At 34.5% G+C, this 13,002-nt stretch overlaps 3 protein-coding genes across 3 annotated transcripts; 1 reads left to right on the top strand and 2 right to left on the bottom strand.

Moving 5' to 3' along the window:
• Nucleotides 1-146: 146 nt before the first annotated feature.
• Nucleotides 147-5,564, bottom strand: LOC112150719 (5-hydroxytryptamine receptor 3C). Its single transcript, XM_036211738.1, has 12 exons — nucleotides 5,538-5,564; nucleotides 4,874-4,931; nucleotides 4,292-4,455; nucleotides 4,071-4,115; nucleotides 3,832-3,938; nucleotides 3,103-3,238; nucleotides 2,922-2,998; nucleotides 2,436-2,605; nucleotides 2,188-2,351; nucleotides 1,873-2,083; nucleotides 1,550-1,759; nucleotides 147-1,472 (listed from the first exon to the last, which is right to left on the bottom strand). The coding sequence occupies exons 1-12, from the start codon at nucleotides 5,562-5,564 to the stop codon at nucleotides 1,189-1,191; spliced, it is 1,653 nt and encodes a 550-aa protein (XP_036067631.1). The 3' UTR covers nucleotides 147-1,188.
• Nucleotides 5,565-6,649: 1,085 nt separating this feature from the next.
• si:ch211-276k2.2 (receptor-transporting protein 2-like) lies at nucleotides 6,650-9,391 on the bottom strand. The gene is made up of 2 exons (XM_024279449.2): nucleotides 8,362-9,391; nucleotides 6,650-7,623 (listed from the first exon to the last, which is right to left on the bottom strand). The coding sequence occupies exons 1-2, from the start codon at nucleotides 8,508-8,510 to the stop codon at nucleotides 7,293-7,295; spliced, it is 480 nt and encodes a 159-aa protein (XP_024135217.1). The 5' UTR covers nucleotides 8,511-9,391; the 3' UTR covers nucleotides 6,650-7,292.
• On the top strand, nucleotides 9,392-12,749 carry dynlt2b (dynein light chain Tctex-type 2B). Its single transcript, XM_024279450.2, has 5 exons — nucleotides 9,392-9,556; nucleotides 10,062-10,195; nucleotides 11,411-11,480; nucleotides 12,166-12,229; nucleotides 12,310-12,749. Exons 1-5 carry the CDS (start codon nucleotides 9,504-9,506, stop codon nucleotides 12,355-12,357), a joined length of 369 nt encoding a protein of 122 aa, XP_024135218.1. The 5' UTR covers nucleotides 9,392-9,503; the 3' UTR covers nucleotides 12,358-12,749.
• The last annotated feature ends 253 nt before the right edge of the window (nucleotides 12,750-13,002 follow it).

The raw sequence follows: 13,002 nt of genomic DNA, 5'->3' as shown, positions 1-13,002 counted from the left end.
TTTTGTTTTGGCCATAATTTCCAAATCAAACAAGCTCTAAAACATGCAACAAATACCAAATTCACCTCAGTCCTTGAAATTTGTACTGGACAGGCAGGTGTGTATGATGCACTACAGTCATTAAATGTCAATAAATCATCATACTCTTTTTTTTCTTTTTTTCCCAATTTAGTAACACTTCATAATAAGATTCCATAACAAGCTTTATTAACACATTAACAAACATTATTAATGTGTTCAAAGGGTGTTAGTAAGACATTTTTTAGCACACTAAGCTGAAAAGGGCGTATTAATATACTTAGTGAGCATTATTAACAACTAAAGTGAGACCATTTTCAACAAAGGCCAAACTGATAAACTGCTTACAAGCGTAACAAATGTATCAACTATTGTTGTGTTTTGCAGGACCTCATCTAAGTTTCAACTATCCTGTTTTTAAATTGGTTCAGGATGTTTGTATGTATTTATTTGAATGTGGTGCGCTTTCCTTTTCCAGAGTTATAGATTTTGTCCATCACTCATCCTAAACAATCATGCTATTTAAAGTCTTCTGGGATTTTGCACGACTTTCTCTGTTTCTGTTTGGGACACGTTAAAAACATAAATGCTTTACTTAATTGAATTCGTTTATTTCCTTTAGGTAGTTTTAGGAAACACATTTTAATGAAAAATGAGTGCAAATCAGTCAGAAGTCTCAATTAAATACCAGAATAGTCAAAGAAATCTTAGTGGATAATTTTATTGTTTGACACTAAACAGAAAATAACTGTCATGATAGACATGAAATAGACATTTCTACAAGCTCAAGGCTGAACATTATTAGGATATTTTTACTAAAAGCATGAAAGAGTTTGATAGTGTGTATGAAAGAGTTTGATAGTGTGTATGAAAGCAAGTATGAATTACATCTCAAACGGCATCTCATAAAAAGCCACATGTCGTGTTTTTTTCAAATTAAGATGCAAAGGATCGTATTGTGTCTATGCTGAGTAATAAACACACAGCCGTATGTTCAATGTTAAATAACATTTTCTGCAAAAAAAAGCATGAATCCATGTTTTTTTTGTTAACTACAAATTAAATTAGTTGAAAATAAAGTGAAGGTTAAGATCTGAAACATTCATTTGACATATTATTTCAAAACAAAAATGACAGAGGCTATGCATGATAAATATGAAGATACATGATTCAGGCTTTGTTGTATGAGACGACCCAGATGATGATGATGGTAATGAAGCTGACTGATATGAAGAGAATGTAAAAGAAAAACAGCAGACGGTCAATGATGAGAGCGATCTGGATCCACTCCTGTGAGCTGAGGCTTCTTTTCAGCTTTTTCTCCACATAAAGGTGAATAACTTTCAGATCCCTGGTTATGTTTCTGAGCACCTGCAGGCTCATGTTCCCATTTATGGTCTCCTTCTGCTCCGGAATCTCATTTTTCATGACTACTGGAGTGGAATCAGTCATCTCTTTAAAAAAAAAAAAAAAAAATGGTTAGATGCAAAAAATTATGCAAAAATAAGCTAATTTTACTTCATTGTCTTACCTTGTGCGTTGGGATTTTGGATCACAGTGTCGTCTCTTTCTTTGAGGTTTGTAGAAATCCTTACGAGCCGGCCTAAAACTTGAAAAACAAAATCTCTCAACCAACGAGGTGCTGGAGGATAGTCGGCAGAGCCATGCAGGAGGTTAGTAACAAAGATGGACTCCAGCAAAGTCGTGACCATCATCACCAAACACATAGACAGGAACACGTCTGAGGAAATAATATTTGAAAGAAAAACATGCAGATTTAGAGAATGACAAATATTTAAAATAAACAAATCAAGTATGATTTATATTTCTACCATCATAAAGCAACTAACTAACTTATGAGGGGTACAGTGTCTCCAGTAATGGGTAGCATTTGGTTGGTGTTCAGCAGGAAGACGGTGTAGCCCAGGACCAGAGTCATCTTGAACAGGGAGCGGTCAATCTTTTGAGGAGGCAGCATGAAGCTGAACAGATCCACTGCAATGAGGAAACAGCTGGGGATCAGGAGGTTCACCACATATGTGGTGGGATGGCGGCGGATGGAGATCTGTAGAAAAAAAAAAACATTTGTAGGACAAACAATATCTGCTAGAACCACTAAATCGAAGAAAATAAAATGTTGAAATGACACATTTTCTTGTGATGTCTTACATGACATTGAAGCTCCACATAAAGGCTTCCCTCCACGGTTGAAATCTCTACTCTCTTCGCTGTGATTTGATCTAAGCTCCATTCACCCATCGTAGATATCACCACTTTAGACATTTCAGTCATGATCTCTCCAGAAATAGAGAGGGAGAGGTTCAAGTCTTCCACTGAAAGCAGAGGAAACAAATTTGTTTTAAGTTAAAGTGCTGCTGAATAGGAAAAGTCCTGACGTGATACATTTAATAACTTACTAGTGTGGATGTAGGAGTTGAAGGTAAAACTACAGTTCTGAATATCAAAAGGAAACAGGTAGATATCCAGGCTGCAGGAACTGACCACTCTGACAGGCTGTGAGTCGTAAATTTCACCATCAAAATGCAGGTAGATGTACGGCACAGGAGGGGCCGTGTTTTTCTCCATGCTGCACAACAACAACAACAACACAACTTTAACTCCAATAACTGGACAATAAAAACCTTCAAGTCAAGATATTTGTCCATAAAAGAATGAAACAAAAGCTATAAAAGGACATTTAGATTAAAAAATGGTTTCTGGTGCGCACCAGATAGTGACTGTCGCTCACTTGAGAGTGACTGGTTTTTGCCAAATAGTGACTGGTGTTCACCAGATAGTAAGTGGTGCTCACCAGATAGTAAGTGGTGCTAACTGGACAGTGAGTGGTGCTCACCAGATATTGACTGGTGCTCACTAGAGAGTGAATGGTTCTTACCAGATACCGACTGGTGCTCACCAGAGAGTAAGTGGTGCTCACCAGATAGTAAGTGGTGCTCACCATAGAGTAAGTGGTGCTCACCTTAGAGTAAGTGGTGCTGACCAGATAGTAAGTGGTGCTGACCAGATAGTAAGTTGTGCTCACCAGATAGGAAGTGGTGAACACCAGATAGTAATTGTTTTTACCAGATAGTGACTTGTGCGCACCAGATAGTAAGTGGTGTTCACTGGATAGTAAGTGGTCAACACCAGATAGTAAGGGGTGCTCACCAGAGAGTAAGTGGTGGTCACAGGATAGTAAGTGGTGCTCACCAGATAGGGACTGGTGCAAGCCAGATAGTAAGTAGTGCTCACAGGATAGTAACTAGTGCTCACCAATTGATAACCAGTGAGTACTAGGGACTATCTGGAGTGGGAAATCCATTTTTTTCTTAACTTTGATGTCCCTTTAGGGTCTTTGTAATAAGAAATGATTATGGATCTCACTGAATTTGTTTTACATGACAAATTCTACACTAAAAAAGCAATTTTAATGTCACTTCGATATATATATATATATATATATAATTTTACTTTAGCGAAATAAGAACCAGTTTTCTGTTTGTGTGTTTAGTTTGATTCCTGTCCCTTTCGGGATTTTTCAGAAATGTGTCATTCTTGCTTTATTACTATTGATTTGTAAACAGTTTTCTGAAACTTCCTCCAAATAGAAGTTTGAAAAACTTAACATCTCTCCATCTTATATGCCTGTACCCGTGTGCTGCATTACAAGTCACAATGCTAACGACCTGGTGGTCTTTACACATCACAACAGCAAAGAAACTGTCTTTTCTCATTGAAATTACAATCAAAAGCAGCTTGTTATACATACTGACCATAATAATCCACATTTTTTCTTTATCTGATGGAACTCACAATTCATTGATGACTAAATCTGGTACCCAGAGCAGGGTTCTTGGGACTGCAATCCATGAAGTACCACAGGTGTCTGGATCCCACACAGTGAACTCGCTTTTCCATGTCTGCCGTAAACACACACAGGAAGCATGTTACCATAAATAAATCTAATCGCTATGTTCTGGTAATTTGCTCACATGCTTAACAAGACAAAATATTTATAAAAAAACAGTGAGCATCTAAAAGAAAGTACTCACCAGGTCTTGCCAGATATATGTTTTTAAGACCTGCGACTTTTCATCCTGAAAAAGTAAAGAAATGTGTAGTCATTTAAAAAAAGTAAAAGCTAACTTTTTGGATAAAGTATAGTATACAGAACAGAATAAAACTTTTTATTTAATCATATTTAATCCAATATTGTTATTTATGTTAAAAACTAAAGCTAAAAATTGTTTAGCCCTTTTTATCTGTGCCTTACCACCCCTAAAATTGCAGTCAAAGTGAAGAGCACGTTGACGGTTACTGAAGTTGACGCATTTGTGACGGGTCTGATGGAGTTCAGGTTAAAGACTGGCTGGAGAGCTTTCACGAGGGAAGGAACATCAGTTCCAGTGCAGTTTAGGACGGCCAAGCTTCTTGGAACTGTTGGTGAAGCAAAGAGGCATCACAACATAATTATTTTTGCAAGAATATTACCAGTCACTCTTTAATTCTGCTTATTTTAAAAGTCCCAAGTCCTGATCGAGGGGTTGCTCAAACACACTAAAAATAGATTTCCAATCAAGCAATTGAAATGATCCGAGTCATTCCAGACTTTCCTGATCAATACAACTTATTTCAGTTCAGATTATTCCAAAAAGGCCATATTATCTACACAATACACCACCAAAATGCTTAAGTAAAATCATTTAGGGAAATAGAAGAAATAACGTAAGTCTGTTCGAATATACTGAGCTGTTGCAGCAGTTCTTTTCTGAAAAATATTTTACTTTAAGTGTAAATTACTTTTTCATTTTGGAGAATGTGATCTCACATTCTCCAAAAACAAATGCAGACTCACCATACATGAGGAATATGATGAGGAGGACCTGAAGCTTGAAGGGTTTCATCACAGAAACCTAAAAAACAGATTATTGATTTGTTATTTGTTATTAGTGCACATCAACAGTTTTATTATTTACATTTTACAATCATATTTTGCATGGATTTTAAGATGAATATTTTCTCTCAGAAAAAAGCACTATTTTCTGTATTCACTTTTAATGTAAAAGACATTAAGAATACAATTCTAAAATTTTCTTTTGATATTCAAGTTGACTGAAGAAACAAAACTATGCATGCTGACGTAAAGACAAATAACTATTTACGTTTAAAATACATTATTCTTTTAAACAAATGATATACATGTCTCAACATTTTGTAGATTATCTTATTTTTTATCATGTTATGCAAATAAAAAACCCAAAACATATTTTGATTTTTGCTGCGGTTTTAAAATACAAATCCTCAAATAGAATTAGGTTAGGTGTATATAAATCTAAGAAACAATGATTTGATCCATAAAAAAATCATTTGGTTTGATGAGACCAGACAAAACCAAAATTATACAAAGTGGAAAGTCAATAATCAGAACACGGAATAAAAACTATATGGATAAAGTCATCTAATTTGATAAACTTTCTGGTGACGATATACGTGAATTCTTGTAAGTAAAGACGTGTTACCTTCTGTGCAGCTCGTCCCAAGTCCATCATATCGAAAGAACAGTGTCTTTAGTTGACAGTTTCTTTGGTATCTAAGGGTTAAAGATCCTTGAAATGTAGCTTCACTTTTCAAGCCAACTCCTGAAAGACTGAACCCAGATGAACGTACCACTGGAACCCGAACAGAGTGTGGAGACGTCATGCAAACGACACGGAGAAAAGAAGTGCATAGAAGATTATTTCCATTTTGTTGGGAGGACTGACCACAGCAGTGGCAGAGACACTGCTGTGGGTCAAATGCAAATAAACAGTCAGATGCAGATTATTCAATATTCAAGCCTATTGAAGGCTTTTTAAAAATATATATATATAAAAAACCCACACAGATTTAATTTCTGTATCCTTTGACTTTATTTTGTTCCCTGATTACAACGCGTTACTGTTAAAATATGTGTAAAAATATCTACTAAAATATAAAATGTAGTTAGGTAACAAGACCTCTCAATGCTTAACCTCTGATCTCTCAGTTGAGCTGACTAACTAAAGAGGGCGGAGCCTATGGGCTACACAGGTGTAAACAGATAGAGCTCAAAAGGCTAAGCTAGGAACTATGTTATAAATTAGAGTCTCAACAACGAGTTCAGTTTCTCTGTGGCAAATTCAGTCCAGGAGGATGAAATCAAACTAGCAATGAAGGAATCGGCAGGAACTCGTGGAATTGATTTGAGATGATTTTAAACAAGGCAATCGCAATATTTGCTGCAGTCAATGGGATTGAACGACTTTTTAATAAAAAGTTGACTTAATAATGCAGTAAAAAGTCTGCTGCATCAAACAAAAGGTTATTCTAGAGTACTCTCAACACAGGAAAACGTTTTATTATTGTTGTCATCATTTTTAAGCATAGTTTTAGAGTTATTTATTCACTATCTGCTGTTTTTAATAAAGTAACTAGGTAATTTCCCATTTGAGGGATCAATAAAGTTTTTTTCTGTTCTATTAGATTATTTTCTATTCTAAACAATAAAGATCAAAAGTTGTGTCGGATAACAACCATTCTTATTCTATTTAAATAAAAGATAATCCTTATTTTGTGACAGAAATTAAAAACAGAAACAAGAAAATGAACACAATATTTTTTAAGTATTTAATTAACTGTTTATGTGCAGATCAAGAACTTGACAACAGCTTCAAAGAAACTTGTGGAACATTCTCAACATTCAGATTTTTATTTAACATGGTTTTAAAGTCCCCCCGATTCTTCTTGTTTCACAAGATCGATAAAACGTGAATTACAGAGGAAATCAAAGAGTTTGGACAATGCACACTCACTTTTTCAATTCGATTTTCCTACAAACTACACAAAAAGAGAAGCATTCGCATGTTCTCATAGCTCTAATGAAAACAGAAGATAGACAATAAATAACACACACACAAAATGAAATAGAACAATATATTTGTGTTTTTGAAAGCCCAGTTAAACTTAAACAGCATTAAATTCATTATAATTGTGCTCATAGTGGAGTACAAACCTCAACAAGTAAGACCCCAGTAAAAAGATAAATAAACAAGAAGTTTTTTTTAGGATATTTGTTTCCAAAGACAAAGCTGAGGTAGGGCCTCAAGTTTTCACAAAGTTATCAATCGACACTTCAATCAAAAATTCATCTCACAAATTCCATGTTTAACTTCTTTAAACTTAGTTACACACACAGGCATATATTAATTTTTATTTCTTTTCTTGATATCATAATAATCTTATCATGTGACCACGCCTCATTCTTTTGTGCAGATCCCCATTTTGCAGGCCTCACAGTGATCAGGCTCATGGGGACTTTTAACCTCTTGGCTTCTGAAAGGCTTGTTTGACGGACCCCTTTTTTCTTTGTAGCATTTGATTTTAATTTTTTCCATCAGATTCTCCATGAGAACTTTGATGTTGTAGGACTCGACGCTTGGTTTCACCATGGGAGCGTTGGTGCACCTTTTGCAGTTCTGACGCAGCGCCCGGACTTTCACAGTCCCCACAATGTGAATCAGCTGCATGTGGAAGGTCACCAACACACGGTTGGAAGGCCAGGATCTCCCACACAAGGTGCATCTGAACCTTTAAAATATAGTACACACTTGTTGTCATCATGGCAGTGAACTAATAGTAAAAGAGAGCAATAAAAAATCTAAAGATTATGTAAAGCCACAAACAAATGTAGTTGTCGCCTGATGAATTACAGCTAGGAGGGGAATTTCAAGCACTATAAACAGAAAAGACATGTCAGGCCTGATAAAAACCATGCAGACAAAAAAAAAACATTTTATAACAAATTTCCTGTTCTTTAAAGGTCACTGTTTTCTGTCAAAGGTCAATCTCAGACGAACATTTCTCACTGCTCAAAATCTATGCTGCCATCTAGTGGCCACATAAGTGTAGTACATGCACTGCTCCCCAAAGCTCTTCTCTTTTGGAGGATTTTGGGGCTCCATACTCTCTACTTCTGAAATTTACATATATCTATATTGAATGTTGTAGATACATGTGTAGTCTTCTAAATGCTCTAAGTCTAAATTTTGTGTGATAAATTACTACGAAACAAAACAAAAAAATATATACATGATTTGCTAAATTACAGATGCTGTTTTTATTTTTCCTATTTCATGCTTGCTTCTCAAGGACATTTTAATTAATACATTATCAGATAAAACATATATATTGGTTATTTATTAAACAGATGTGAGCTACACCCTTTTTGGCTTAAATGCAGATAGTAAAGAACAAAACTAAATAAATAAAAAAAACATCTATCTATAAAAATCTAACATGACATAAACAGCAGTCTGAGGCACTTACCTTGCACTTGTGTTCCTGATGTACTGCTCCCAGCCTGGGTTTGGACGATCAGGTGTAATGGTGTCATCAAACTCCATCTGCCAAGTGTGCCCAAAATGAAGACTTTTTGCTTCATCCTGAAAAATGCGTTTCCATTCCAGCGGTTCCATCCTTTTGGTAAGAGTGGCTTAGGAAGAGACAGAACAGCTGATATGTGCTGAGTCAAAACAAGCTGTAGGAATGTGGACCAGATGAACAGAATGAAACCTTTATCTATGGCTTTCCCTAAGTTTCACTTCTGGCAAACAAGAAAGGAGAAGTGAAACTAAGTGCCAGTTGTACTGACGCATGCTGTACACACACAGGAACTTTAAAGATACCAATGTTATTTTGTTAAAATAAACAAATGTGCCATCATTAAAAAAAATAAATAAATAAAAATAAATCTGGAGCTAGCATATGAAAAAAATCAGATTCGTGGGCACAAACAAACAATGGTTCAAAAGATTCATAATTTAACCAAGTAATTAAAATATTAAGTACATTGAAACACTATTCATAATAATAGAGAAAAAGATCACTTTTGAAGTAAAGTCAGTGGTCTTTGAACCAACATTTTTATATAAAAATGTTGATTTAAATAAATCTGAAGTATGTTTTTATAGGAAACACTGAAGAGTTTAGTTTCATTTAATCTAATGATGAGTTTTCTTTCTGTTTCACAATATGAGGTGTGTAACGGTCAAGGTAATTGTATTTGTACTTTTGCTTCACATGCCACTTAGCAAACAATTAACCATGAAATCCACATTATAAAAACACACCCAGAAGATAAGAATGTAGAAGAAACACAACTGATAGTAAATAAAGATTTAGTTCAGATTACAGTTACATTTATCTAATTAAATTAACACTGAGTTTTTTTCTTTCTGAAATCTTTTAGTATTAGGGCCAACAGTATAGCAAATATCATTTTAAAAAAAGTATGGAAAGAATATGGAAAAAAGTAGACGCCCTCTCTTATTTTGAAACAGGAAAGGAACCTGTCTAAAAGAGACACGCCTCTTTTGGTCACTATGGCAACGAATACAACTTTGGAATAGCTAGTTAGCATTGTGGCTTTTCCTTTAATTATTTTAAGCTATATTTTAAAATTCTGCACCATGGCAGAATCGGGTACGGGTACTTACCTTATACGACCAGATTATCAGAAAAAGTAAGATGATTTTAAACAGTTAATCATGTTGTTTCTGGCGGTATTATAGCTTAGCTTTTAGCTGCTAAGCTAGCGGTCGTGTTGCTCGTCGGCAGTCCGTGAATTTGCATGTGATTTGAGTGTTTATTTGACTAAAGTAATAAATTAGTAACACACAGGAATCGTCTTTTCTATAAAGGGAAAGCATAATAGTAGATTTGCGAGGAAAATCCAATTATTTTCAGAATTAAGTCGTCAAAAACCAAGAAACAAGTTCAATTTGCCTCCATTAAATCTTTATTAGTTCATGTTGTGATGACAGTAAATCACTAAAAACAAATGCTGCCTTCTAATAGGCGAGCCTTCAGTTGGAATTATGAATGTATTTCTTTTTTTTAGTTACAAAGCTGGAGAATGTGTTTATGACTGTCTTTAAAGCAGATGTGAAGGACTTGTTGCAGCTTTTTGGTGCTTTTCTCAACCGGTTTAGGATCTTTGTTGTAAAAGTAAGTCGCTTCTTTTCCAGGTTTAAACCAGCAATTGTGAAGGAATTCATTCATGACATTGTAAGGGAGCGTCTGTCTGGAGTGAAGTATGAGGCAGAGAAAATCCCAGAGTTGTGCAGCTCACTGGCGGAGTGCATTAGGGATAAAGTAAAGAGTAAGTACAGTAATACATTTTGCATTATTTTTATTTATTTATTTTTAGAGCACTAATGACACAGCCACATAGTTGAAGACTATGTGGCTGTGTCATTTAGACAAGCTAAATCCAGAAAAAGCAAAAATAAACCTAAGACCAAACAATCACATACGTATCTACAAAGTTATAGAAGAAAAGGTATTATTTCAAAAAGGTTTTCCTAAATGTTTTTTTCTAGTGGGAAAAAAAGCCCCTTAGCTGAAACCAATGGTCTGCAATCGTAAACACTTAAATAGTCTTTTGGGTTAATTCTTTAATGACCACAACCCTGAAACAGCCACAAATTCTTACCTATAGAAAATGATTATTTGTATTTATGTTATTGTTTTAATTATGATGAATGCAAATTAACTATTAGTTTTCTTTCTTGTAAAATAAACATAAAGAGAATTTAAAAAAAAAAATCTATACTATTTTACTTTTTATACTTTTTTCATTCTTTTTGACAGGGCTTTGCATGATTTCTTTTCAAAATAAAAGACACCGTCCAACATTTGATTATCATGCTGCAGTAAATGCAGTAGTATATGTCTAATGTCAGCAGTGATTTAAAAAAAAAAGAAAACATAGGAGTTTATTTTATTGTTGTTGGTGCACCTCTGCCATAACATTTTAAACATAACTAATCAAAACTAAATTTGAGCTAAATTAGCCGTAGCATATTTTTCGTTTGAGTTGCACTTAAAATCATTTTCAAATATAGACAGTCCACCTCATAATCTGCTAATCTAATGTACAAGTTTTGGTTGTGCTCTGACTGATTTTATGTGGCAAAAATCCGTCAAAATATATTAGCACGACTTTGGTAACTATAAAGCTGCACCCCTTGATGGGTACTGTAGTCAGGAGCCTCCCGGAGGAATTCATTCTGATTTAACTGTTTGTGAATGAGTTGAATACAGTTTGACTCATCTATCAATTTGTTTTGCTTAATTTGCCTTTTAATAAGAAAAATATTTTATTTTATTTTTTTTAATTACTCTTCATTTGGAGAGCTACAATAGAACAATAAAAGAGCAACATGTGGTTCCAGAGTCTCAGGATTCAGACCCCTGGCCTGAAAAATCTTTTTTTTTTCTTAATTTTAATATGTCTGTGTACTTATCTGTTACTGCTTTGTTTTTATAGATGACTTTACTGATATAAATCACCTCACCTCATTTCTCTGTGTAGGTATCGGATTTGACAAATATAAGATCATTGTCCAGGTGATGATTGGAGAACAACGAGGTCAAGGAGTGAAGTAAGCCGTGGAAAACGCCAAAGTAGCCATAAAATCCCACTCAAACTATATTGTTATTTGTTGTAAAATTGTTCTCACTGGTCTTTTATTTATGAGGATGTAGTTTTGAGCCAAAATCTAAAAGCTTGTGCCGTTTTTCAAGACAAATTTTCCTCAGAGTGGCAGCAGTTTATTAGAAATTTGCTGCTGACTTGTGGCTGTTGGTGCAAAAATAACCCTCTGCTGATATCCCATCATCCCTTTGTTTGCACTCTCTCCTGTTAGCTTACAGCCCCTCACAGCCCCCAAAACAGCTATCAATATTGGAGCTACCCAGCTGTACAGTTTTAAGCCAGATGGCAACTCAGTTGATTTGTCTGCATCAGAATGGAGCGGAGCAGGAGCCCCGCCCATATTTGCTGCGTCACAACCATAGACTGTATATTTACAGTCTATGGTCACAACTGAAAAAAAAGTTAGCTAATCCCACTAAACATGTTTTATTTGTAGCTGTCCAATTTCATTTAGAGAATGAGTCATAAGACACTAATTTTTGTTTTTTTTAAAAAGATGATTCCTTCTTATGTTGTACAAATCAAGATATATGAATTTATGAAATATGAATAAATGTTTTAATCAAAAATATTTCAATGTTTAAAAAATTAAGATAAAAAGTTTGGGTTTTATTCTTTTTGTGTCTTTCCAGGATGTGTTCCAGGTTTTTCTGGGATGCTGACACAGACAACTACGCAGAAGATGTGTTTATGAATGTAAGCGATAATTACCCAATTGTGTTGGAGACAACTTAAAGGATATTACAATATTTAATAACTTTATGTTTGCTTCATAGGACAGCCTTTTCTGTGTGGCGGCAGTTTTTGGATGCTATTTCTACTGATGAGAAGTGTAACTAGAACAACATTTAGTTTCTTTTGAACATGAACGTTTCCAGGATGCAGTGTGTTTGTGTGTGGAAGCTCACATAGATATGTGGCTCTTCTGAATGACAACCGACCTGACGTTTGGCCTTTGAATAAAAGGTTATCTCCATAGTTTGACATGAAGAACATTAAAAAAACAATGCTTTTTGAATTGATTTTTTTTTTTTTTATCAAAACGCTACAGATTTCTTTTTAGCTCCTCAGTCAAAAATTTTTAAAAAGGTTGATGTTCAGTTTGTGGCAGTGTTTTTTTTTTCACAACATGCTGCATTTATTTGATATTTATTTACATGATTGTGTTTAAATGCCAAAGATCTTATGATGTCAATTAAAATCCATGTTAACTGCATTAATGTTTGTTTCAATTACAAAAAAGTAAATCTTTGATAGAAATAAGATAGAAAATGTATCTCAGTGATTATTCTCACATTCTAGTTGTGCTTGACTTAGCACAAATGTTTCAGCAGAGGTCAGTATTTATCTGTATTGTTAAAGATAGGCAGTACAGAAGGTTTTTTTTCCTCCAGAATTGTTGTTTTTAGTAAAATATGTCTTGTATTTTTTTAAATATTAAATATTATTGCTCTATTCTGGAAAAACAA

The sequence above is a fragment of the Oryzias melastigma genome, linkage group LG4 (assembly GCF_002922805.2).
Source record: "Oryzias melastigma strain HK-1 linkage group LG4, ASM292280v2, whole genome shotgun sequence".
NCBI lineage: Eukaryota > Metazoa > Chordata > Actinopteri > Beloniformes > Adrianichthyidae > Oryzias > Oryzias melastigma.
The sequence above is the reverse complement of the archived record's forward strand: the minus strand, read 5'-3'. Positions and strand labels throughout refer to the sequence as shown.